At 46.4% G+C, this 25,195-nt stretch overlaps 1 protein-coding gene across 1 annotated transcript in view; it reads left to right on the forward strand.

Annotated features, from left to right (window-relative positions):
* The window catches only part of LOC142291290 (sushi, von Willebrand factor type A, EGF and pentraxin domain-containing protein 1-like), a 142,619-nt gene that overhangs the window by 42,866 nt on the left and 74,558 nt on the right, over positions 1 to 25,195 (forward strand). Inside the window, exons 5-6 of the mRNA XM_075335714.1 lie at positions 6,408 to 6,593; positions 9,265 to 9,333. Of these exons, the coding sequence (XP_075191829.1) occupies positions 6,408 to 6,593; positions 9,265 to 9,333 (255 nt within the window). The remainder of the gene's footprint in view (positions 1 to 6,407; positions 6,594 to 9,264; positions 9,334 to 25,195) is intronic.

The following is a 25,195-nucleotide window of genomic DNA, read 5'->3' on the forward strand; positions in this document are numbered from 1 at the left end:
CTCCACCCGTGGTGTGCGGTAATAGGGAGTACCGCCGCTGCCATTGGAAGTACCCGGGGTGATGGAGTGGGGCAGCTAGATGTTACCCTCCACAGGTAGGGAAAGGCCCCGGGACCCTGAATGGTGGGATGGATTTCAGGGGGAGCACAGACTCGCTGGTAGCAGGAGTTAAACTCACTCAGAAGGAAAGCAGACGCTGACAACGTGATAAACCAAGTCTCTGGGTGTCACTGCCCTCTTGGGGGAGCTCATCCGTTTTCCGTCCCCTGCAGCACTACCTGGTGGTCCGTAGTCTGCCTCCGTGCACAGAATTTGAAAGTGTTCAGGTGGCCCGTAAGCTTGGAGCTGTCCAGGCCCCGCTCCCTACTATGAGTCGCAGAGGAGCTTGCTCTCAGGAGCTCACGCTTGAGATTTCAGTGGGCTGCTTTGCTTGGAAAGACTTATCCCCCTCGTTGCACTAATGCCCCCAATCTCTGAGCTTCGTGGGAACAGTCCATAAAGGCCCTGTCCTCCGCAGGTTAATTGCCAGGTTGCTTGAAGCTTCTCACTGACCTAGGGTCCAGTACCCCGACGTGCTTTCGGTCCCAGACCGGCTATAGGACTGCAGCTGCCGACCGTCCTCCTTGACTAAGCCAGCACCCAGTCCCAATCTCCCGCGACCGGGTCTCTGACTCCTCCAGGTCCAGACCACCGTCTGCATCCCAATCTAAGTTTTCCTCCGGAAGTTCCAACTCCCAGCTTCCTCCAAACTCCTCACAGCTCGAGGGCTACCACTCAACTCAACTGTCACCTCCCACTTCCCTGCCTGACTCCTAGGTGGGCGGCCCTATTCCAGCTTAGCAGCCCACTGGTGTGCCTGATAGAGTGTGGTGCGAGGTTTGATTAGGATTTTTAGATGCTGGTGGAGGCAGTGCTGCAAGTTGGGAACCCAGAACCATGGGGGGTTCAGTCCTGCACTGGTAGATAAAGAGCGTGCAGTACCCTGTGACGACCTGACTATTCCAGGGGCGTCACATACATATTGCTATTGGGTTGTACCCAAAATAGGGAATATAGTCTCATGTACTGTTAATACTGTGTTTCCCAGAAAATGAGCCCTACCCCAATAAGGAGCCCTAGTCGCTGTTCAATAATGAAGTGTCCATGCAGCTAAAAATGTTAAAGACTACTGCAGGACACTTCATTATAGAAAGCAGACACCCCCAAAAGAGAGAATAAAGAAGACAGAAGACACCGCAATCATACTGACCAGACGGAGAACATTCAATGGAACGCATCAAGTACCTTCGGTGGAACGCACACCCACACACATCAGATCACACACCCACAGACATCAGATCCCACACACAATCATACATTAGATCTCACACACAATCATACATCAGATTACACACACACTCACCCCATCTGATGATACCGATTTTTTCTGGTTGACAGGGGAACCTGAAACACAGTGCTGTGGAGTGCAAGAACCTGCAGTCTAACACATTGATGTCTTCCACTGCAGGTCATTCATGCGTTCCACCACAGGTCCTCATGCTCCACTGCACTGTGTCCCAGGTTCCCCTGCCGGCCGAAAACAACAGGTATCACCAAATGTTGTGTGTGTGCAATTGTGTGTGCAATCTGAAATGTGTGTGTGTGTGATCTGATGTGTGTGTGAGATCTGATGTGTGTGAGTGTGCCAGCTGGAAGCAGGGGAGGACCTCTGTGGAGCATACCTGATGAGAGGTATGAGTCTCCTGGGAAGGGGGGTCTGCTTTTTTGGGGGTAAACTTACCCCAAACCATGTTTCCCCGATAATAATACCTACCCTGAAAGCGCCTAGAGCCTTTTTCGGGGCCAAAAGTAATATAAGACAGTTTCTTCGTTTCGGGCAAACACGGTATTTCTGTTATTTTCTAAAAGTAGAAACTAATCAATCTGCAGTGGAAGAAGGAAACCTGTTTCTTTCCCTGCATGCTAAACCCTCCCTGATGGGATAGTCCCAACAATAACTTTGTCTGCCCCTACAGCCTGTAGCTGGGCAGACTTGGCGTTTTACCTACATTTCTATACACACGGTCCTTACATGGTCACACCAGTAATGTCCCCTGTCATTTAAAATAAGGTCTGGGAGCAGATTCTTGGTGAGATCTCTATCCAGCCCATATATGAGCACTTAAATGCTCGAGTGCGCAGTACTTGAAAGGAGCAGGTCGGACGCTCGCGCAGGCTCGAGTAACGAGTATAATAGAAGTCGATGGGAAACTGAAGTATTTTTCCAGCAGACTCTCCCAGGAAGTCTGCGAGTTCAGTAAAATCACTCAAATGGATGGAAACAGTGCTCAAAAGTAATGGGAACAGCATGCGGAGGATGTCTGGATGCATCTCTGACTCCCAGATGGCTGCTGGGAACAATTTCGTCAGAGTATTGCGCTCTTTTATAGAGTAACAATAAAGAATACAAAACCGACGATATTGATGATAAAAATTACTTCAGCCCTACTCTCAATGTAGCCTACATATTTAGCCTCCTCATTTCCTATGGCACACGTCTTTGGGTTTACAGAAAACCATGACTTCCTTAGAGCATCGAGCATGGCCTGGATCTTTCTTTGATGACTTCCCCAATTCGGGCTATACTGTAGATCACGATATCATGTAGGTATTGTGAGACTGTGACCGGGGTTATCTATGACGGCCGGTATGTCTCGCCCCGGTTGTGCTCACTCCATGATAGAAAGTAAATCCACTCTAGGGTTAATGCTGTTTCCCTACAGGCTGAAGGAAGGGTTAAATGGAAACAGGAACAAGGGCAGGTGTGCCGGGTGTGAGGGAGTGAACACAACTCCCTGAGTTCTCGGCCGGAGAGGCACATGTATATTGTTGTGGACTTTTGTTTGGACATTAAACCGTGTGCTGTGAACCTTAATGCCTGGATCCCGTGTCTTCTGCTGCGCAGCCGACCGTGCTACCTCACAGTATGTGTACTTCTTGTGTGGAGTTAGGATCCGGTCCATGACTCTATGGAAAGGGTCAGAACTCCTTGCAATGCAAATGGAGTTCTTGTGTACTGAAAGCACCCGTCAGGTATAGAGAAGGCAGTCTTCATCTTGGCATCTTGGTCCATGGAGATCTGCCAATACCCTTTTTAGGTCAAGGGTGGAAATTTACCTTGCCAGCCCTAGCTTTTCAGTTAGTTCATCAACTCGAGGCATCGGGTATATATCACACTTTGAGACCTCATTAAAAATTGCTATTCTTTGTCTGGTGTCAGTACTAAAGGCCCCGTTACATGCTACGATTTATCTGACGATCTCTAAAACGATGTGACATGCCCAGATCGTAGTTACGATTTGCTGAGATCGCACATAGGTTGTTTTTTAGCGGTCACTCGTAACGATCTCACAAACGACGCAAGATCGTTCAGCGATATATTGTTTGACCCAGGCGGTCATGTGGATGTTGTTCGTCGTTGGCAGGGTGTCAAACGTAGCAATATGTCTGCTGCGTTCCAAACGACGAACAATATTTTTAAACTGAACGACGTGTCAACGATCAACGATTTTCATCCTATTTGTGATCGTTCAGAGTCGCTCGTAGGTGTCACACGCAACGATGTCGCTAATGATGCCGGAAGCGCGTCACAGAATCCGTGACCCCGACGACATATCATCAGATAAATCGTAGCATGTAATGCCGCCTTAAGACAATGGGACTGGGCCATCCACTCTTAAGGCCCCTTCACACGTTATGATATATCATGCAATCGCATGAGCGATCGCACCTACCCCCGTTGTTTGTGCTCATGGGCAATTCATTGCCCGTGGTGCAAAATGTCGTTAACCCCCGTCACACGTACTTACCTCCCTCACGACACCGCTGTGGGCAGTGAACATCCTCTTCCTGAAGGGGGAGGGACAATTGGTGTCACAGCGACGTCACACAGCGGCCACCCAATAGAAGCGGAGGGGCGGAGATGAGTGGGACGTAACATCCCACCCACCTCCTTCCTTCCGCATTGCTGGCGGGATGCAGGTAAGTTGTATTCGTCGTTCCCGAGGTGTCACACGTAGCAATGTGTGCTGCCTCGGGAGCGGCAAAAAACCGGTGCGCTGAAGGAGGAACGACATTATGAAAATGAACGACGTGTCAACGAGCAACGATAAGGTGAGTATTTTTGCTTGTTAACAGTCGTTTGGAGGTGTCATACACTACGACATCTCTAACGATGCCGGATGTGCGTCACGAATTCCGTGACCCCAACGATATATCGTTAGATATATTGAGTCGCCCAGGGATAGGGGGTACTCAGATCCGGGCCAAGGGGTCACTTCTGTAAGTATCACGGTGGCGTGATCCGGTCTGTGATCCCAGGCTCCACAGCAAAAAGGGGATTAGGTAAAGGAGATTGTCCGTGATGCCACCCGTGGGTTGCAGTAATGAGATGATGGCACCGCCGCTGCCTCTGGGGACCGTACCCGGGACTGATGGTGTGGGGCAGCAAGGTGGGATCCCCTCCGCGGGTAGGGGAGTTGTAGTCCCAGGGCCCAGTGGGAGTTGTGGTGGTGGCAGGGATTGCAGGCAGCAGGAAACTCACAGTTCGGTTGTCCTGGTGTTGGATGAGGCTGTTTTCATGTGTAGGGTCAGGGAGCATAGAGTCTAGTACTTAACCAGAAATTGCCGGTGTCCGTAGGCCTTTGGTATGGTTGTGTTCAGATCCCACACCCGGTACACAAAGCAGGGCCCTCTCTCTCTCTCCTGCACTCCAGCTAAGAGTCACCTTCTCTGTTTCGGATGGGGGAAGTCCTCTCTTTGCACAAGTCCAGAGTCCTGTGCACACTACCGGCGGGCCACTACCCTGCCCCGGTCCACTACAGGTGCCCCTGAGCCTACTCTCTACTTCAGCTCAAAGACTTGGCTTTCTCTTTTCTCCACTTCCCCAGCAGCCCAGGAGCCACAACCCCTGACTGCTCTCCTCTCCTTCTCCTTCCACTGACTGACTCAACTCCTCCCCTCCTGCTCTTTTTGTTACACTGGGGGGAGGGGCGGCTGCCTCCCTGTACCAGTGTGGGATCAGGTGGTACCAAGGAGGTTTAACTCTTTCTGTGACTACCTGGCTGGCCAGGGTGTCACAATATTGTAGTGTGTGATGGAGCCTTTAGACTCTTCAATGACTTCCAGGCTAATCTCTGCTTTACCTCCTTCGATATCACCTCACGTGGGGCTTTGCAGATGCAGTATATTTTCAAGTTTACCCATTCATGAGGCTCTGTAAGAATCTTATGTTTTATTATTGGCGTACACCTGGTAATTCTGAGAACAAAGGCTGCTTTACACGCAGCGACATCACTAGCGATGTTGCTAGTGAAAGCACCTGCCCCCGTCGTTTGTGCATCATGGGCAAATAGCTGCCTGTGGCGAACAATATCGCTTGCAAGCGTCAGACGCATTTACCTTCCTAGCAGCGTCGCTGTGGCCGGCGAACAACCTCTTTTTTAAGGGGGAGGTTTGTGCGGCATCACAGTGACGTCACATAGCGGCCCGCTAATAGAAGCAGAGAAGCGGAGAGCAGCCGCAGTAACGTCACTCCCACCTCGTTGCCGGAGGACGCAGGAAGGCTGTTGTTCATCGTTCCCGGGGTGTCACACGTAGCGATGTGTGCTGCCTCAGGAACGACGAACAACCTGCGTCCAGCACGAGCAACAATATTTGGAAAATGAACGTGTCAACGATCCATGATTTGGTGAGTATTTTTGATCGTTAGCGGTCGCTCGTAGGTGTCACACGCAACAACGTCGCTAACAATGCCAGATGTGCGTCACGAATTCCGTGACCCCGACGACATATCGTTAGATACATTGTTGCGTGTAAAGCGGCCTTTAGTCTCTGTTTTGATGAAACAATTCTTTTGGGCCTGTGTCAGCATCTCTGCCACCACTTTAAAGCACCACTTCAGTGGTGGAAAAAAAAGGGCTGGAGTGGTGCCTTAATATATTTGAAGTATTTCATTTAGGAAAAAATCTGTGAAACCCCTTCAAAGTAGTAGGCTTTTAGTGTAGCTCTAAGTATAATACTATTTATTCACTTATATAGCACCATAAATTCCACAGCCCTTTACATACATCAGAAACACTGTCCCCATTTGGGTTCACAATCTAGAGTCCGTATCTGTATGTCTTTGGAGTGTGGGAGGAAACCGGAGTACCTGGAAGAAACCCACGCAAACACGGGGAGAACATACAAACTCCTTACAGATATTGTCCTTGGTGAGATTCGAACCCAGGACCCCAGCGCTGCAAGACTGCAGTGCTAACCACTGAGCCACCGTGCCGCCCTGATGAGGGATGTGTGGACTTCAGTGGTGTTCACTGAGATATTCTACACTGTACAGATATTTGACAAGATTTTTTTATATTTCACAGGCTTTTGCAGTTATCCCCCAGATATTGAATATGCAGAGCTGAATACCGACGGAAAATCAGTCTTCTCTACTGGTATGACAGTCTCGTACATATGCCACACTGGATACTCACCTTCACCAGGAACCAGTGTAACCGTGACATGTTTGACAAATAGAACGTGGTCTATTCCTGAAACAATTTGCAAATGTAAGTTTAGCTTTGAGTTGTTTAACGAAAAAGGATTCTTTTTTTTAAATAGCAATTACATTTTTACATTTTTATGCTTTAAGAAATAGAAGTTGAAATATTTGTAATGTCTGGGCAATGTAGTGGTTTGTACTATTGTCCTGCAAAAGTACCCTCCTGATTATAAAATTGACCAAGGCAATATCAATACACTAATACATTAAAGGTGTTTTCCCACATACAAAGTTAATTTCAAAGTTTTTTTATATGTGTTCCTTCTATGTACTGTGTAATGGCCATGTCTTACAATACAGGGACATGGTCTGATCACATCACATCTCCTGGGCTGGAGAGGAAGCAAAAAAGAGTACACAGATAGCACAGTAAGGGATCATAGCTGATTCTTTCTGTGAGGTAAAACATTTCCCTGGCTGTTTTTAAAATATATTTTACCTCATAGAAAGAATAATGTGCGATCCTAAGCTGTAATGTTTGTATACTTTATTACTTCCTCCCTGGCCCAAGAGATGTCGCATGATCAGACTGTGGTCTGTGCATGGTCAGAAACAGCCATTACACAGTTCATAGCAGGGACACATATGTAAGATTATCTCAGTACAGGAACATTTTTTTTAAACACTTCCAGTTGTATAAATTATTGTTATTCTAAGAATTATTAATAAAAATCAACTTTAAAATGAACGTTGTTCATGGGAAACCCCCTTAAATAACAAAACAGAAACAAAAAGATGTCAGGCACATATATAAACATAATTGAAACTCAGTTTTATTAACATTAAAGATAAAATTAAGCATATAAGAAAAGGGTATATATTTTTGAATAGGACTTTAAATCAAACTACAGTCACAAATGAAAGAGAAACAACTGTGTGTATATGAAGAATGTAAAAAAATAAGGATATCTAATATATATTGAGTCAAAAATATAAGCAGAATTATTAAATGAGCAAAAATGTATATACTGTAAACACAAAAGTATGAGGGAAGTACTATCAATAAGCAAAATGGTAGACCTCAATGCTAAAATGCAGAAAGTGTAAAGAGATGGATATATGGAAATATCACATAATAAAAAGAATAAAGGGCTAAATAGCCAAGATCAAGGTGATGAATACATACACTCACCCAGGATACACCCGACACTCCTAGATGAAGCATCAGCGAAACGTGTGTCATGTGTGTTCTTAGTTGTGTGTATGTATATATGAGATGTTGATGCCTTGGGACATGCTACTTTACCAGCAATTGACATATAGGATTAGAGTAATACATTAAACATCGAAAAACACGTGGACACCTGACCATTACACCTATTAGACTGACATCCTGTTCAAAAAAATCTGCATTAATTTTGCTTACTCTTTAAGAAATGTTTACCACTTTAGAATGTGTTTCTTGAAATTTTTACCACTTCAATCCAGAAGAGCATCAGATTACCAGATATTGAAGAGTGTAAGCTTATAGCCTTCCTACCATGTGTTGCTTAGATAACGTAATCAGAGGAAACGACGCTCGTTATTGTCTAATTTCCCCTGATGATGCTATCTAGGCGAAACCTCTTGGGGAGGCTGTGAGCTTACACTCTTATTTGAAAGTGTGCAGATTAATATATTTATAGTACTAAAGATATATTGTCATAGACTGCAGCTTTGACAAGACGATCAATACAGCGCTCATAAAATGCACTGATATAGGAACATAGCCAGTCTAATAATAGAGACTAATAATAGAGAATAAGAATTTATTAATATCAGTGTGGTTCAGAATCAACAACTACACCTGTGTTTTCAATAGTTGGTATAGCTTCTTAAATATTAAGTGTCAATTACAAGTTATATTTCAATCATAATCCTTGAGATAGGTTGTTTTTTACCCCTTTTGGGTAATATGTTTTTGTGAATATTAGTATATCTTTCCAAAAGATTCCCAAATATTATGACCTGTTTTTCCCCAGGATGGGAAGATTTAAATACTTATTTCAGTTGAAGTACTACTTAGACAGATTAAATGCCAAAAATTCGGTGCTAGAGATAGAGGGCAAAATTCTCTTCTCTTTCCAAATTGTATCTCCAGAAAAGGAGACAAACTCTAGCGCCACCTATTGGAAGTAGCAATCCTAAAAGTCAAAAGTGGCCTTTTAACAAGCCTTTTCATATGACCTAGGATATATGCTAGAACAGAATCCCAATTTGCAGACACGGTGTTTCGGGGTGATTGCCCCTCATCAGTGCAAAGTGTGGGTAACTAATCTGGCATATGAGAAGCTATGTGGGGACCACGGGGGAAGACTATTCTCCTTACGGAGACCTGACAAACCAGTCTGGCTGTCAGTGGTGAGGGGACTTATAGCTGTAACGCCCCTCTGGGGATTAGGAACCCAGCCATCCTTTCAGGGTCTTCACACTTTTATCTGAAGGGAAAAAACACCTTATGATTATCACTACCACAAAATCCTTGCTCCTACGGTACTTGCCTCAATGCGGCATTTCACTCTCCTCCTATTAATACTCTTCATACTTGTAGGAATATCATGGGCATTTTATTACTTTGTTTGGTGGTAATATATAAATGGCTAACATAGTTAATAATATAGGACTATAGAAGTAATATTGATTTGGTGTGACTATTAAACAATTTTTGGACATTGACTTCATTTCTCTTTTGATTACAGATGGATCCCCCCCTAGCAAAGGACAGACAAAGCCTATAACCCCTGACAGTCCGGACAGTCCGTTACCAGGTGCGGCATTCTCTTTTAATTTGGTCTTTAATTCTAGTCAAACATGGTCTGCCTTTTCTTTGTAGTCTATATTGTTGGCCCATTATATTTAATACTTGACCAGGAGGCATCTGAAAAAAATTGAGTCAACAGGAACCTCTGCAATCAGACCTAAAGTGAGCCAAAATTGATGGACTCTCGAAGCAGTTAAAGTATTTCCTATACAAGCTCCTGATTGGCTCATAACTTCATTGGTTAATGATTAAATTGTCATTATGTGAGGCATGTAGAATTTCCTATGCCCTTTTCAAATGTCAGAGGAGCTATCGTGATGACGCATATAAAGTAGCTTTGTAAGTAGAGATCGAAAATTCTGCTTCCAAACCAAATTTTCACATTTTAACTGTAGCCAAATAATATAAAGGTGAAGTGAATATCTATCATAAAATCTGTAAAGAAGGAATACATTGTCTAAAAAGTAAATAATATACCCGAGAGAAAGATGTACCTGCTCCAAAATGTTTTTTTTTCAAGTATAGAAATATGAATACTTCAAAAGGAGAAGTGGTGGTAATGGTCAGCAGATTTTTCTTTTGTTATTTCATCTGAGAGCAGCATGATGTAGGAGCAGAGATCCTGATTCCAGTGATCAATCGCTTGCTAGGCTTGTTGTTGAATGTTCAATAAAATCATTGTTTTATCAGCAAAAGATTATCACTAGAGGACTAGTGGTTTTGTGCCATGTAGTCCACCATATTCATGCGCTCTACATAACCTCACCCCACCAACTGTAAATCAATGGTGTGAGCGAGGTTACACAGAGCTCGACTTTCAGAGACCTGCAGCACGGGAAACAGTGATTTCATCAGAATTGCTCCAGGCACACTAGTAAGTGACACATCCCTGGAATCAGGGTCTCTGCCCCTACATCATTTTGCTGTCAGGTGGGGTAGCAAAAACCTTGTGATAGATTCCTTTAAAAATGTGCTTAGTGGAAAAAAAAAGTTTTTTCTGTCCTTCTTTGAGAAATTAGATTCCCTGCACTTTATTTCAAACAGGGAGCCTTGAATTTGGGACAATAGGCCACAGTTCTTTGAGGATCCAAACTCTGACTTGTAGAATCATAATTAATCCATTACTGTTGTAGGCTTTATGAAACAGAACTTGACTGACAATTTCCTAGTTTGGCGACACATTTCGCTGACTGTAATATCAAGTACTATGTAACAGGCTTTACCCTGTGTCATCTTTCAATTTCCTTTCTAAGGCTATGTGCGCACGCTGCGGATTTACCGCGGATTTTCCACGGATTTACCATGGATTTTGCCGTGCATTTTCCGCAGATTTGCTGCAGAAAATGTGTCTAACATTGCTGCAGTCATTCCCCAGCAAAACCTATGGATATAAAAAAATTGCTGCGTGCACACTGCGTTTTTTATCCCTGCGGATTTACCCACGGATTTTCCGCTGCGGAATAAATGTGCATGTCACTTCTTTTCTTCAGGTATCAGCGTTTTTTTGCCATAGATAATGGTGAAAATCCGCAGGGACCAACCTGCGGAAAATCCGCACCAAAAACACACCAAATCGCGGTAAAACCTCATGTGGATTTTGTTGCGGTTTTGGTGCGTTTTTTTCCGTAGGTGCGGGATTCTTTCAGAGGGTCTGGTTTTTCCTTAAGAAAAAATCACTTTCTAGTGCGCACATGGTCTTAATGTACATATCACTTCTTTTCTGCAGGTACCTGTGGTTTTTTCCATAGATAACGGTAAAAAACCGCAAGGACCAACGTACGGAAAAAACGTTGCAAAAACGCGGAAAAACGCGGCAAATTGAGTAAAAACGTGGGTTTTACCGCAGTTTTTGCCGCAGGTGCGGTATTCTGCCAGAGGGTGCAAATTTTTCTTAAGAAAAGTCCGTTTTCTAGGGCGCACATAGCCTAAAATTGTCACTGAATTCTTCAGTGGCACACCTGAGTCTTTTGGCTCTTCATTAGGTTTGCGCTCGCTAAGTTCCACTGAACTGTAGTTAAAAGTTTAACTTGGTACCCATACTTGACCCTGAACCCCAAACCCCATTGAAATTAAAGGGGACTCAAACTTTGGTGCTGTAAAATGGCTTTAATATGGTCATAGCGCTAGGGGGATGCAAAAAGGAAGCAAAATGGGGTAAGAGCATGGCAATGCGTATTTACTGCGTTTTAGATGCATTTTTAGCGCTTTTTCCATGCTTTTTCATTGCGTTTTGACAGACGCGTTTTGAACATAAAGACACTGCTAAATAAAGTTTAAACAGTCAAACATAATGAAAAAAGATAAAAAAAGACAAAATATATAATTTATTATAAAATAAAGAAAATAGTTATATTTCATATAATTATAGTGGTTATATACTATTTAGCGGTAAAATAGCAATAAATTGATATTTTTCTTTAATTTAATTGTCAGACTATGTGTATGTGTAAAGGGACATATCAAATCTTTATTTTGATGTCCAAAAAGCATGCGTTTTGTTGGTCCAAAACGCATGTTTTCTGCACCAAAAAAGCAGGTAAAACGCTGGAATTTGGATGTTTGGTGCTTTTTGCTACTTCTCATTTAATTCAATGTTATCAAAACGCTGCAGAAATAGCAAAAATAACTGACATGCTGCTTCTTTGAATGCATGGTTTTTGCCACAAATTATGCAAATTAAACAAAGCGTTTTGAAACGCAAAGTGCGGACAGGAAATCTTTCTTTTTCATAGACTATTATGGAAAAGCAAAACGCATGCCTTTTGGCATGAAAACGCTGCAGTTCAAAATGCTGCGGAAACGCAGATGAAAACGCAAAGTGCGGACACAGCCTTAAAAGTGACTCAACAGTGCAAAAAATAAAAAGGTTTTTAACTCATGCTTTTTTTTTATTTAAGTACCCAAAGCAAAACAAAGTAAATAGGCAGAATAAATAGAAAAGATAGAAAGATAGAGATCCTGCAGCTATATAATGTCCCACCCCCCTACTTATAAACTTAGACCCTTTATTGCCTTTCATATGGCAGCATAGAGTGTTTAGCCTGCTTTAAGCTAAAAAATAAATAATTTTTAAAAAACTGTGTGGGATCTTCCTTATTTTTGATAACCAGCCAAGGTAAAACAGACGGCTGGGGGATGGTATTATCAGGCTGGGAAGGCCTCTGGTTATTTTGCCCTTCCCAGCTTAAAAATAGCAGCCCACAGCTGCCCCAGATTTGGCCCTTCACAATAGATGCGCCAATTCTGGCGCGTTCCCAAGGCTTTTCCCGATTGGATAGGACAGCAAAAATAAGCTGACAGGTTCCCTTTAACAGCATATGCTCTGCTTTGTCTTGGAATAAATCTGTGAATTTTCACTTTTTATATGATGCATGCCAATTTCAGATCGTGCTGGCTCCTTTTTTTCTCTGTTATGACTGTAGTTATGCTACAATTCTGGTGACTGACCATCACCATACCATGCACGCCTGATTTTGGTTTGCAATGTATTCCTCCTGTTGGTAGCTGTTCAGATTCAGTTACCTCACCCCTTTCCACAGAAAATGCTAATTAAGCACCATTCTTGGATCTGGTCCGCCTTTATCAATGGTTGTTGTTTGGCACTGGGAGGATCAGTTCTGATATAGTCCTGGTATGTGTAGAGCTTGCTCCACATGCTGGGACCTGCGCTGGTCTCTATCCACAATTGCCTTTTTTGCAACATGGAAGCGGCTATATACAGGTTACAGGTATGTGTGCTCCATTATGGTTCTGCTTTTAACTTTATCTAGGAGGCCGCATGGCACATGAAATACAGAATATAGAGTAGGACACCCCTATTGAGATTTGCCGTGACGTTGGCAGGGGTGGCTCAAAGAATTGATCAATTATTTGCTAAAAATCTCATTTTTTTTATTATAGTACAGTTGGAATAAATCTGTGAATTTTCACTTTTTATATGTTGCATGCCAATTTCAGATCGTGCTGGCTCCTTTTTTTCTCTGCTTTGTCTCTGCAGTCAGTCCACAAATTGACAGGCCCACTGCAAATCCTTAGTAAAAGCCTGAGGGCTAGTCTCATATTTCTGTCACAAATTGTCTTACAAGTAAGGTTAAGCTTTTTCCATACAAAACATTGATTGTTGCGAAGGGTTTTTCAAGGTTTCTTGTTCTTCAGAGATGTGTATACCCCTTTATGTAAATACACCATAGTACACGTTTCTTCTTAGTTACTTCTTATCACGACATGGTACAAACAGGACCTTGTACCTTATGTGTTTACAGCACCTCAAGACACACATAATATATAACTAATATTGCACATCATCTGGTTGTGTGAAAGGTGTACAAATATTTAGCACTAATAGGAAATAACAAAATTAACTAACCCTAACTATGAGGACTCACACTTGCATAACAGTAACTTACAGGGACAATATTAGTGGTCTAGTAGGACATTTTCTTAAAAAATAATGAGCAAGGAAACCATAAAAAAAATATTTTAGTTTTAGTAAACCTTACCTTATTAAAAAACAAATATGGAGCTGATACTGCACTGGTTATGTTTTACTATATTGCTATATTATGATATTATCCAAAAAGGTAGGTGGCTCCTTGGTGGATTTCGGTTAGTCAAGTTAGTGCTGAGATGTTCTACCATATTTGACAATCTTATGCTACAAAAGGTTACTTCTAACAATAACAGTTTTCATGTATTCAATATAATAAGTGATAACTTGACAATCAAATCTGTAAAGAGCTGTGGTATTAATAGTGTCACATAAATGACTAAGATAAATAAATAAATAACTTGTTGATCAAAGGTGGTGTGATCATTGAGACCCTCACCAATTCCAAAAATAGAGCTCTGAAATGCCTAGTTGTAATAGAGCAGCGGCTGACACGAATGGTCAGCACTCAATTCTGGCAGGTTCAGAGCTCCATTCTTGAAGTTGCCAGAGCTTCCAGAGGTTGGATCTCCACCAGTTTGCAAGTTATTACCTATCCTTTGAATAGGTTATGTCTATTAAGGATGGGAATAACCTTCTAAAAAGTAAGTAAACTTTTTTTATTTTTTTTAATTAAATTATTGATCAGTTTCTGCAAAGTTATAAATCTTTATAAAATACTTTGTTACCTTAACTGTAGAGATGAGTGATGTTCGAGGTTCGCCAATTTCATGTTCAAGTGATTTTGGGGGGCTTGGGGAGATCGAACTCGAGCTTTTTGCTAAAAGCTCGACAGTTCGAGTTACGTTCGAGAACGGTTCGATTACCAAAAAGCCTAGCTAATTACTAGCTGGCTTTTCACTGTAATATTGTGAGTCACTGTGATTTACGCTATTATCAAATTTCAGCGTATAGTGTGTGGGGGGGACGCGGTTTAGATCTGTGCTTCTGCTAAGTGCTAAGAGAATGCCGATCTCCATTTTTTTTTTCTCTTAACCGCACGTGCTGTGGGGTGGGCCAGGATGTCAGCCAATCACAGACCCACACACAGCTAAGTGGATTTTTGCCTGACAAGCAAGGGTATGTGTCATAGGCTGCGCATGTCACATGTTCTTGCCTTATAAGATACGGCCATTTTCCCCTTCGCCGCCATTATCTGCCTTTTGTGTGTGGGTGACAGTCACTGCTCACGCTGCTGCTGCCACTCCTGCTGTGTGCGCTGTAAACATAGTGCAATCTACACCTAGCTGTAGGGATTAGGGACTGCTGCTTATTTCAGCCCTTTTCAGGGCTGATTTCCAGGCGTTCATAGCCATAGCTGCTAGGCAGGCCAGTGCAAACGCTGTGTATGGCTTTAGATAACAGCATCTGGCTACCTCAGCTCAGGAAATTCCTTGCTGCATTTTTTCATTAGCAGAGATAGAAAGTGAGGCTTCCTTTCCTGTCCTGGTAACCACAGAACCCGGGCACTCTACCCACCTGCCCAGTTTTGCCATGCTATTTTATTTGCCCAAAGAGCTGACACTTTTTGTGCCATCCTAAAAGTGTCTGGAATACTAAGTTAGTGTTCCTTTCCTGTCCTGGTACCCACAGAACCCGGGCACTCTACCCACCTGCCCAGTTTTGCCATGCTATTCTAATTGCAAACTGTGCTGCCGCTGTTAGGGGCATACAAATATTGTCTGTAATAGTCAGTGTTGGTTCTTCAGCTGTCAATAAAGCTAGACCACCTCTGCATTGTACACAGGTGTCCATTTTTGCTACGCAATTCTAATTGCAAACTGTGCTGCCACTGTTAGGGCCATACTAAAATTGTCTGGGATAGTCAGTGTTGTTTCTTCAGCTGTCAATAAAGCTAGACTACCTCGGCAATCTACTCTACGTTTCCATTTTTGCTACCACATTTTAAGTGGCCAATCTTGTCGCTAACAAAATGAGTGGCAAAAGGACAGATCTTGGTGGAAAGGGGAACAGGCGTGTTAGAAAAAGAAAAAAAGTTTGTGTCCGTGGGGAATGTGGGAAAGCTACATTAACATCTGCTGAAGATAGGCCATCTTCTAGCAAAAGTAGAATGTCTGCTACTTTCCGTGGACAATCCGATGTGCTACCTTTTTTACGGAACCGAACAACTGTAACAAAGGTAGATGATGCACAAAAAAAGAACATGCTTGAATGGATCTCAAGTGCTCCAACAAGTGGCCTCTCCTCCACCTCAACTTCAACATCCAAAAAACAACAGTCCTCTGAATTGTCATCCCAATCGCACTTGCTTTCTCCCAGCTCTCAAGTCTCCACCCGCCCTGCAGAGTATGGTGTAACAGAGATGGCTGAGTCTGCAGAGCTGTTCAGTCACAGTATAGCCTGTGAATCAGAGATCTACTCCCAAGGTACAGTGAGTACAGACCAGGAAATGGTCTGCAGTGATGCCCAGAAGCTTTGTGAGTCAGATTCAGGCCCTGATGACCAAGTTTCTGAGCATAATGTAGACCCTTATTCCCAAACTGTAATACCTGTTGCTGGAGACAATGAGGAACATACTGATGACGATGAGACGCAGATACCAGATTGGGATGACAACTTAACTATTCAGTCAGGGCAGGAAGAGTTTAGGTCTGAGGGCGAGGGTAGTGCAAACACAATGCTTGATGATAAAGTTATAGATCCCACTTACTGTCAACCCACAGTCAGGCACTCCAGGAGGTCACCAGAGGCAGTTGAGGAGGTTGCAACTGACGGCGAAGTTACCTTTTGCCTTCCTGGACAGAGTTGGAGTACTGGTAGCATGTCAACAACTGCATCTTCAGCCACAACTCTGCCTCTGAGCACAAGTCATGGTGGCTCTGCAGGTTGCATGGGCTCTTATCCTTGCCTAGCCTGGTCCTTTTTTGACCTTGCAAAGGATCTCCAAAATCATGTGATCTGTAAAATTTGTCGGCAATCTATAAGTAGAGGCCAAAACCTAACTAGTTTGACAACTTCTTCCATGAATCGTCACATGAATAACAAGCATAAGTCCCAGTGGGAAGCTCACCATGCTGCAATGCGGCCTAGCGGAGCGGGCCAAACACCGTCTGCCCCTTCAAGTTCCTCCGTGCTCTCTTCATCTTCTATAACTGTGGGGACAGCTGTCACACCTGTTTTTCCACACAAACCTTCCACCACTTTAACCGCAACAGGCAGTTTGATTGGCAAGTCGTCAGTTGGTTTGGAAGGGGAAACAAGTGCTGGTGTAGAGCTCTCTCAGACATCAAGAGCACCAACTTTGGATGAAGGCAACATCATGTCTCCGCCTGCACTTTCCTCAAAGACCTGCAGTTTTCCAGGGACACCCTACTCACCACCGTCTCCACACAGCAGCCAGATCTCGGTCCCTCAGATGTGGACAAATAAAAGGCCATTTCCTCCGAGCCATGACAAAGCTAAGAGGTTGATTTGATCCCTCTTTAAGCTCTTGGCTACCGAAATGCTGCCTTTCCGCCTGGTGGACATAGAGGATTTTCGAGACCTTATGTCCGTCGCAGTGCCCCAGTACTAGATGCCCAGTCGCCACTACTTCTCCAAGAATGGTGTGCCTGCGCAACACCAGCATGTCGCACACAACATCACCGCTTCCTTGAGAAACTCTGTGTGTGACAGGGTGCATTTCTCCACTGATACTTGGACCAGTAAGCATGGACAGGGGTGTTACATGTCGCTGACTGGGAACTGGTTAACTATGGTGATAGATGGAAAAGGGTCTGCTGAACAAGTCTTGCCGTCCCCAAGACTTGTGCGTCAATCCTCTGTGTGTCGAAGTTCCTGCACTGCTTCTGCCTCCTCAACCTCATCTGGGTCCTCCACCTCTGCCCCAAGCCTGCCTGGTCAGGCCACCCATGTTGTAACTGCGCACAAGGAGTCACGCACACCTCCTTACTATGCTGGCAGCAGAGCTGAACGGCATCAGGCGGTCTTTACCTTGAAATGTCTTGGAAATAAGAGTCACACAGCGGCTGAGTTGTGGTCATCTCTTGCGAGCGAGTTTCGTAAATGGTTGTCTCCACTTAACCTGCAGCCAGGGAAGGCCGTGTGCGACAATGCTGCAAACCTGGGTGCGGCCCTACGACGGGGCAAGGTGACACACGTGCCCTGTATGGCTCACGTGTTGAACCTTATTGCCCTGCAATTTTTAACCCACTATCCCAGCCTAGATGGGCTTCTGCACAGGGCACGGTCACTCTCTGCTCACTTTTGCCGTTCAACCGTCGCAGCTGACCGACTTGCATCGTTCCAGAAGTCTTTCGGCCTGCCGGTTCATCACCTGAAATGCGATGTGCCGACACGCTGGAATTCGACTCTCCACATGTTACAGCGACTGTGGCAGCACCGCCAAGCCCTGGTGCAATACGTTATGACTTATAGCCTGTGCCAACGAGATGCAGAGGTGGGGCAGATCACACTGCTGGAGTGGTCTCAAATCAAGGACCTATGCACCCTTATGCACAGTTTCCACATGGCGACGAATATGTTTAGCGCTGACAATGCCATTATCAGCATTACAATTCCACTCATTTACATGCTGGAGTACACTCTAAACACTATTCGGAGTCAGGGGGTGGGACAAGAGGAAGGGGAGGAAGTACAGGAGGATTCATATGCGCAAGGGATACCAACATCTACAAGGTCCAGACATTTATCCTCACCAAGGCGGCAGGCATGGGACGGTGGGGGAGAGGGATTAACAAGGGCGTATGGTAGCAGCCGAAATATTGAGGCAGGTGCAGGAGACCAGGAAGAAATGGAGGACAAACTATTGATGGGCATGGAAGACTCAGCAGATGAGGGAGACCTTGGTCAAATTTCGGTTGAACGAGGTTGGGGGGAAATGTCAGAGGAAGAAAGCACGGTTATCACCTCTATGCCACAAACACAGTGAGGACTTGGTCCTCCTGGATGCGCAAGACACATGAGTGCCTTCTTGCTGCACTACCTACAACATGACCCTCAGATTGTCCGAATTAGATGTAATGATGACTATTGGGTTGCCACACTATTAGATCCCCGGTACAAGTTCAAATTTGGCGAAATAATTCCAGCCATAGAAAGGGATGCACGTATGCAGGAGTATCAGCAGACGCTGTTACGCAATCTTAGCTCAGCTTTTCAACAAAACACCAGTGGTGCACAGAGTTAATCTCCCAGTTGTAACTTGACAAACATGGGACTGTATTGTCATCAACAGTCAAACCGTACCAGCAGCACCGTATCTGGTGGTAACGGCAATTTTATTGAATCGTTTCATAATTTTTTTAGACCATCCTTTGCAAGGCCACCAGAGACAACAAGTCTGACACATAGTCAACGGCTGGAGAGGATAATACAGCAGTATCTCCAAATTAACATCGATGCCATGACTTTGCAACTGGAGCCTTGCTCTTTTTGGGTGTCAAATCTTGAAAAATGGCCTGAGCTCGCCACTTACGCCTTGGAGATCTTGTCGTGTCCCGCAGCCAGCGCTGTCTCTGAACGTGTCTTCAGTGCTGCTGGGTGTGTGCTGACAAATAAGCGCACGCGTCTGTCCAGTGACAATGTGGACAGACTAATGTTCATCAAAATGAACAAGTCATGGATCCACAAGGAATTTACTACCCCTGTGTCATCCTGGGGAGAGTAAATGCTTGTGGATTTTGAATGTGCTTGATGCAAATGTACCTGTCAAGTTTGCAACTGGGACACAAATGATGCCACTGAAGTGGTGTCTGTGGGGCCCAATTTTTTGGAAAAAAGGGAGACTCTGCTTGGAGTCCCCTTGCTGTGTTTTTAAAAATGATCCAAGATGAACAAATCATGGATCAGCAAAGATTTTGCTACCCACCCCGGGGTCATCCCAGGGACAGTTAAGGCTGGCATATATTGGAATGTGCTTGATGCAAATGTACCTGTCAAGTTTGCAACTGGGACACAAGTGATGCCACTGAAGTGGTGTCTGTGGGGCCCAATTTTTGCAAAAAAGGGAGACTTTGCTTGAAGTCCCCTTGCTGTCTTTTTAAAAATGATCCAAGATGAACAAATCATGGATCAGGAAAGACTTTGCTACCTACCCCGGTGTCCTCCCATGGACTGTTAAGGCTGGTGTATTTTGGAATGTGCTTGATGCAAATGTACCTGTCAAGTTTGCAACTGGGACACAAGTGATGCCACTAAGGTGGTGTCTGTGGGGCCTGTGAGGTAGCGTGGTCGGCTGCGCGGCAGAAGACATGGGATCCAGGCACCAATGGTCACAGCCTGTAGGGAAACAGCATTAACCCTGGAGGGGAGTTGCTTTCTATACATGGAGGGAGCACAACCGGGGCGAGACGTACCGGCCGTCATAGACAACCCCGGTCACAGTCTCACATACCCCCCTCAGTTCAAGCGTGCGGGGTTGAACTCCCGCCATCAAACACGGGCCGCGGGACAAGGCATCGGCGTTTCCCTGCAACCTACCGGCCCGGTGTTCAACCATAAACCAGAAGTTCTGCAGAGAAAGGAACCACCGGGTAACCCGGGCATTCCGTTCCTTGGCGGACCTCATCCAGACCAGCGGAGAGTGATCAGTCACCAAGCGAAACTGTCGTCCCAGCAGGTAATAGCGTAGGGACTCCAAAACCCACTTGATCGCCGGGCACTCCTTCTCCACTACGCTATAATTCCGCTCGGGAGGGATGAGCTTCCTACTTAAGAAGGTGACGGGGTGTTCCTCCCCCTGAACCACCTGAGACAGCACTGCCCCCAGGCCGACCTCAGAGGCGTCAGTCTGTACTATGAACTCCTTCCGGAAATCAGGGTTGACAAGAACGGGCTGTCCGCACAGGACCCCCTTCAGGGCCCGGAAGGAGTCCTCAGCCTGCGGAGTCCAGCGCACCATGACGGACTTCTTGCCTTTGAGAAGGTCCGTCAAGGGGGCTGATAGTCCCGCAAAATTTTTTACAAACCTCCTGTAGTACCCCACGATATCCAGGAAGGCCCTAACCTGCTTCGTGGTCAGGGGTCTAGGCCACTTCTGGATCGCCTCAACTTTGTTAATTTGGGGCTTAATCACTCCTTGGCCTATTACGTAGCCCAAGTAGCAGGCTTCCGTGAGCCCCAACGCACATTTCTTGGGATTGGCTGTCAATCCGGCTGTTCGGAGCGCGTTCACCACCGCTTGTACCTGTTCCAAGTGGGTCTGCCACTCAGAGCTGTAAATAATGATGTCATCAAGGTACGCTGATGCATACGCCTGATTAGGTTCCAGCACCAAGTCCATCAACCTCTGGAACGTGGCCGGAGCGCCATGTAACCCAAAAGGCAAGACAACATAGTGGAAGAGACCCTCCGGCATAACAAAAGCGGTTTTCTCCTTGGCGGACTCCGTCAGTGGCACCTGCCAGTACCCCTTGGTCAGGTCGAGCGTGGTGAAATATCGCGCCTGTCCCAGTCTATCAATCAGCTCATCCACCCGGGGCATGGGGTAGAGATCGAACTTGGATATTTCGTTCAATCTCCTAAAGTCATTGCAGAACCTTAAGGAGCCATCGGGTTTTGGTATTAGGACAATGGGACTAGCCCATTCACTCTGGGATTTTTCGATGACCCCCAGGCGTAGCATTGTCTTCACTTCCTCTGATATGGCTTGTCTTCGAGCCTCCGGTACCCGGTATGGCTTCAGGCGTACCTTCAGGTGAGGCTCAGTGACAATGTCATGTCGTATCAGACTAGTCCTACCAGGCAGCTCGGAGAAGACATCGGGGTTCTGCTGAACCAGCCGTCTGGCCTCTCGCCTCTGTTGCTTGGTGAGGGCTTCTCCAATCCTTACTTCCGGTTCGTCCTCTCCGGAGGTTGCTGGAGCCGGGTTTGAACGACCCGAAGAGGAGGGAGATGGGGAAAAATCAACCATCAGGCTTTCCCGTTCCTGCCAAGGTTTTAACAGGTTGATATGGTATATTTGTTCAGGTTTCCGCCTACCGGGCTGCAATACCTTATAGTTGACCACCCCGATTCTTTCCTTTATCTCGTAGGGGCCTTGACACTGAGCCAGGAATTTACTCTCCGCCGTGGGGATCAATACCAACACCCGATCCCCGGGTTTAAAGGTCCGCACGGTGGCTTGTCCATTGTAGCGGCCGCTTTGCGCGGCCTGAGCCTCCTGTAAATGCTCCTTCACAATTGGCATGACTGCGCTTATGCGGTTCTGCATTCCTAAAATGTGTTCAATCACACTTTTATGGGGCGGCGAAAACCCCGTGGATGCCTGTGGCACCTCTCGGATGGCAAACATCAAATAGGGAAGCATCATATCCCAGTCTTTCCCGTCTTTGAAAATCACCCTTTTGAGCATGGTTTTCAGGGTTTTATTGAATCGCTCCACTAAACCGTCCGTCTGAGGATGATACACAGACGTACGCAACTGCTTGATCTGGAGAAGCCGGCATAGCTCTTTGGTCACTTTAGACATGAATGGGGTCCCCTGATCCGTAAGGATCTCCTTGGGCAACCCCACCCGGCAGAACACAGCAAACAACTCCCGAGCTATAAGCTTCGCCGCAGTATGTCTGAGAGGTATCGCCTCTGGATACCGGGTGGCATAGTCAACGATCACTAGGATGTGTTGGTGCCCTCGAGCGGACTTTACGAGGGGCCCCACCAGATCCATCCCTATCCGTTCAAAAGGGACTTCTATAATGGGTAACGGTACCAACGGACTGCGAAAGTGGGCCAGGGGTGCGGTAAGCTGACACTCCGGGCAGGTTTCGCAGAACCGTTTTACCTCCCCAAAGACCCTGGGCCAATAGAACCTTTGCAATATTCGCTCCTGCGTTTTCTTGACCCCTAGGTGGCCACTCATCAGGTGTTTATGAGCGAAGTCGAGGACCCGCCGGCGATATGGCTGGGGCACCACCAACTGCTCTACCCCCACGCCCCGTATTTCATCTACCCGGTAGAGTAAATCCTGTTTAAGAGCGAAATGGGGGTACCTTACCTGGGCACCGGGCAGCTGTGCCACCCCGTCAACCACTGTCACCCGACTCCGGGCATGTATTAATGTAGGGTCCTGGAGTTGGGCTGTCCCAAACGTATCCGGGGACGCCTCCAACTCCGGGATGGGCTCAACCATCTCAGCCTCTCCTGCCAATACCTCTAGGGGCGACCTATCGGGTTCACATTCTGTCCCTATCATGGGGACCCCTACGGCAGGCGTCCCGGATTCGGGATTGTCGGGCTCAGGTCCCGGACTGTCCAATACCTGAGGGGACTTAGGAGGCCCCTTCCATAGAGTCCAAAAATACGGCAGATCCCTTCCTAGGATCACGTCATAGGGAAGAGTGTTAATAAGTCCCACCTCATGTTGCACCTTAACCGCAGGGTGCTGTGATGGTGACAATCCCCGTGGGATAGTCTCGGCGGTCCCCATGTATGCAAACCACCCCCACGGTACGTCCTGTGGCCTTTACTTCAGCCCTTAGGGTTGATCGCACAAGGGTCACTAAGCTTCCGGAATCCAACAAGCCTGTAACCGGACATCCATTAACCTGTATTTGGCACAAGTGGGGCTCAGTCTCCGGGGAGACAAGGTCCGCGGTACACACCGCCTGAGCATACATTGAACCCCGCCGGGTAACCCCACAATCCATGGGCTCCGTGGTGAGTGGACACTGGGCTTCCATATGTCCCACCCGCTGGCACCGCCAACATCTAATAGGGAAGGAAACCCCCTTGACGAGTTGTCGTTTAGGGTACATAGCCTTCCGGACCTCAGGGACCGCGGGCGCGGCCTCAGACGGGACGGTAGCGGACTCCCGCACCGGTGTCCGCGGTGGGTCCTTGTCCTGAGGCTTGGAGGGGCCGGACCGACGGGCGGCATGCAAAGTCTCAGTGTCCCGTATCAAGTCCTGCGTAGCCACATGCCGCTCCACCAGGCACACTAATTGGTCCAGGGTACTTGGGTCGCCCTGTCCTACCCACCGTTGAATGGTGACGGGTAAAGTGCGCACAAAGCGATCAACCACTACCCTTTCCACCATTTGCGCAGGGTTTAGAGTGTCAGGCTGCAACCACTTCTTTAGCAGATGCAACAAGTCATAGGCCTGGGAGCGTACGGGTTTGACTTCCTCATAGAACCACTGATTTACCCGCTGAGCCCGTACATAGGTATTCACCCCCAACCGAGCAAGTATTTCGGCTTTCAGGGTCTCATATTCTATGGCGTCCTCGGTACAGAGGTCCAGGTATGCTTTTTGGGGCTCCCCCGCCAGATAGGGCGACAATACCTCAGCCCACTGGGGGGTCGGCAGCTTTTCCCGCTCGGCCACCCGCTCAAACACCGCCAGGAACGCTTCCACATCATCCCCCGGGGTCATCTTTTGCAACGCTTGTCTCACCGTTTTCCGGATGCTGCCGTCGTCACCTGGTCTCGGGGTTGTTGCTGCCGGTCCGGCACGGATCGACTTGGCCAGGAGAACCATCTGTTCTTGGTGCCTTTGTTCCTGCAATTGCAAGGATTGCTGCTGACGATCCAACGACCGGAGCAGGTGTGCATTGGTCTGTTGTTGCTGTGCATTAGCCTGTTGTTGCTGTGCATTAGCCTGAGCCAGCTGCTTTAGTATGTCCTCCATGGCGTCGCCGGGTTTGGGCTGTAGTATAGCCGCTCGAATCCAGGACATGCGCTGCTGGGTCACCAGGGATGGATGCTACACCTCACCGGGCTGGCATGCCCTGCGTTCTCCACCATCTGTGAGGTAGCGTGGTCGGCTGCGCGGCAGAAGACACGGGATCCAGGCACCAATGGTCACAGCCTGTAGGGAAACAGCATTAACCCTGGAGTGGAGTTGCTTTCTATACATGGAGGGAGCACAACCGGGGCGAGACGTACCGGCCGTCATAGACAACCCCGGTCACAGTCTCACAGGCCCAATTTTTGGAAAAAAGGGAGACTCTGCTTGGAGTCCCCTTGCTGTGTTTTACATGATTTTACAAAGGCATGACATGCCTATATCTGTGTCTCCTCCTATTTTTCCTCATCCAGCTGTTTTGTTTTCGCATGAGTATATGTCCTTGTCACTTTCCCATGTGTTTGTGTTGTCTTGGGAGTAGTTTGTCACCTTTTGGACACCTTTGAAGGTGTTTTCTTTGTGTTTTTATTTGTGTGTGATTGCCTCCCATTGTTTTCTATGGGGTTTGAGAGGTTCGTCGAACGGTTCGCCGAACCGAACTTGAACGCGGCCTCCGTTCGACGAACTGAACCGAACTCGAGCCTCTAGAGGCTCGCTCATCTCTACTTAACTGTGTTCTTTTTCTCTTAAAAACCATGCGCTGTTTCAACTGTTTATTTAATTTCCTTAGAAAAGCCGTTTGACCTGTAGGTCTGTGAAATATCCACCCTCCTGTGTGAGCTTTTCTGTTCCCCTCCCCCATGCTCAAACAGGGATATAGTTTGTACATGCTGTAG

Source organism: Anomaloglossus baeobatrachus, chromosome 2 (assembly GCF_048569485.1).
Source record: "Anomaloglossus baeobatrachus isolate aAnoBae1 chromosome 2, aAnoBae1.hap1, whole genome shotgun sequence".
Classification (NCBI taxonomy): Eukaryota; Metazoa; Chordata; class Amphibia; order Anura; family Aromobatidae; genus Anomaloglossus; species Anomaloglossus baeobatrachus.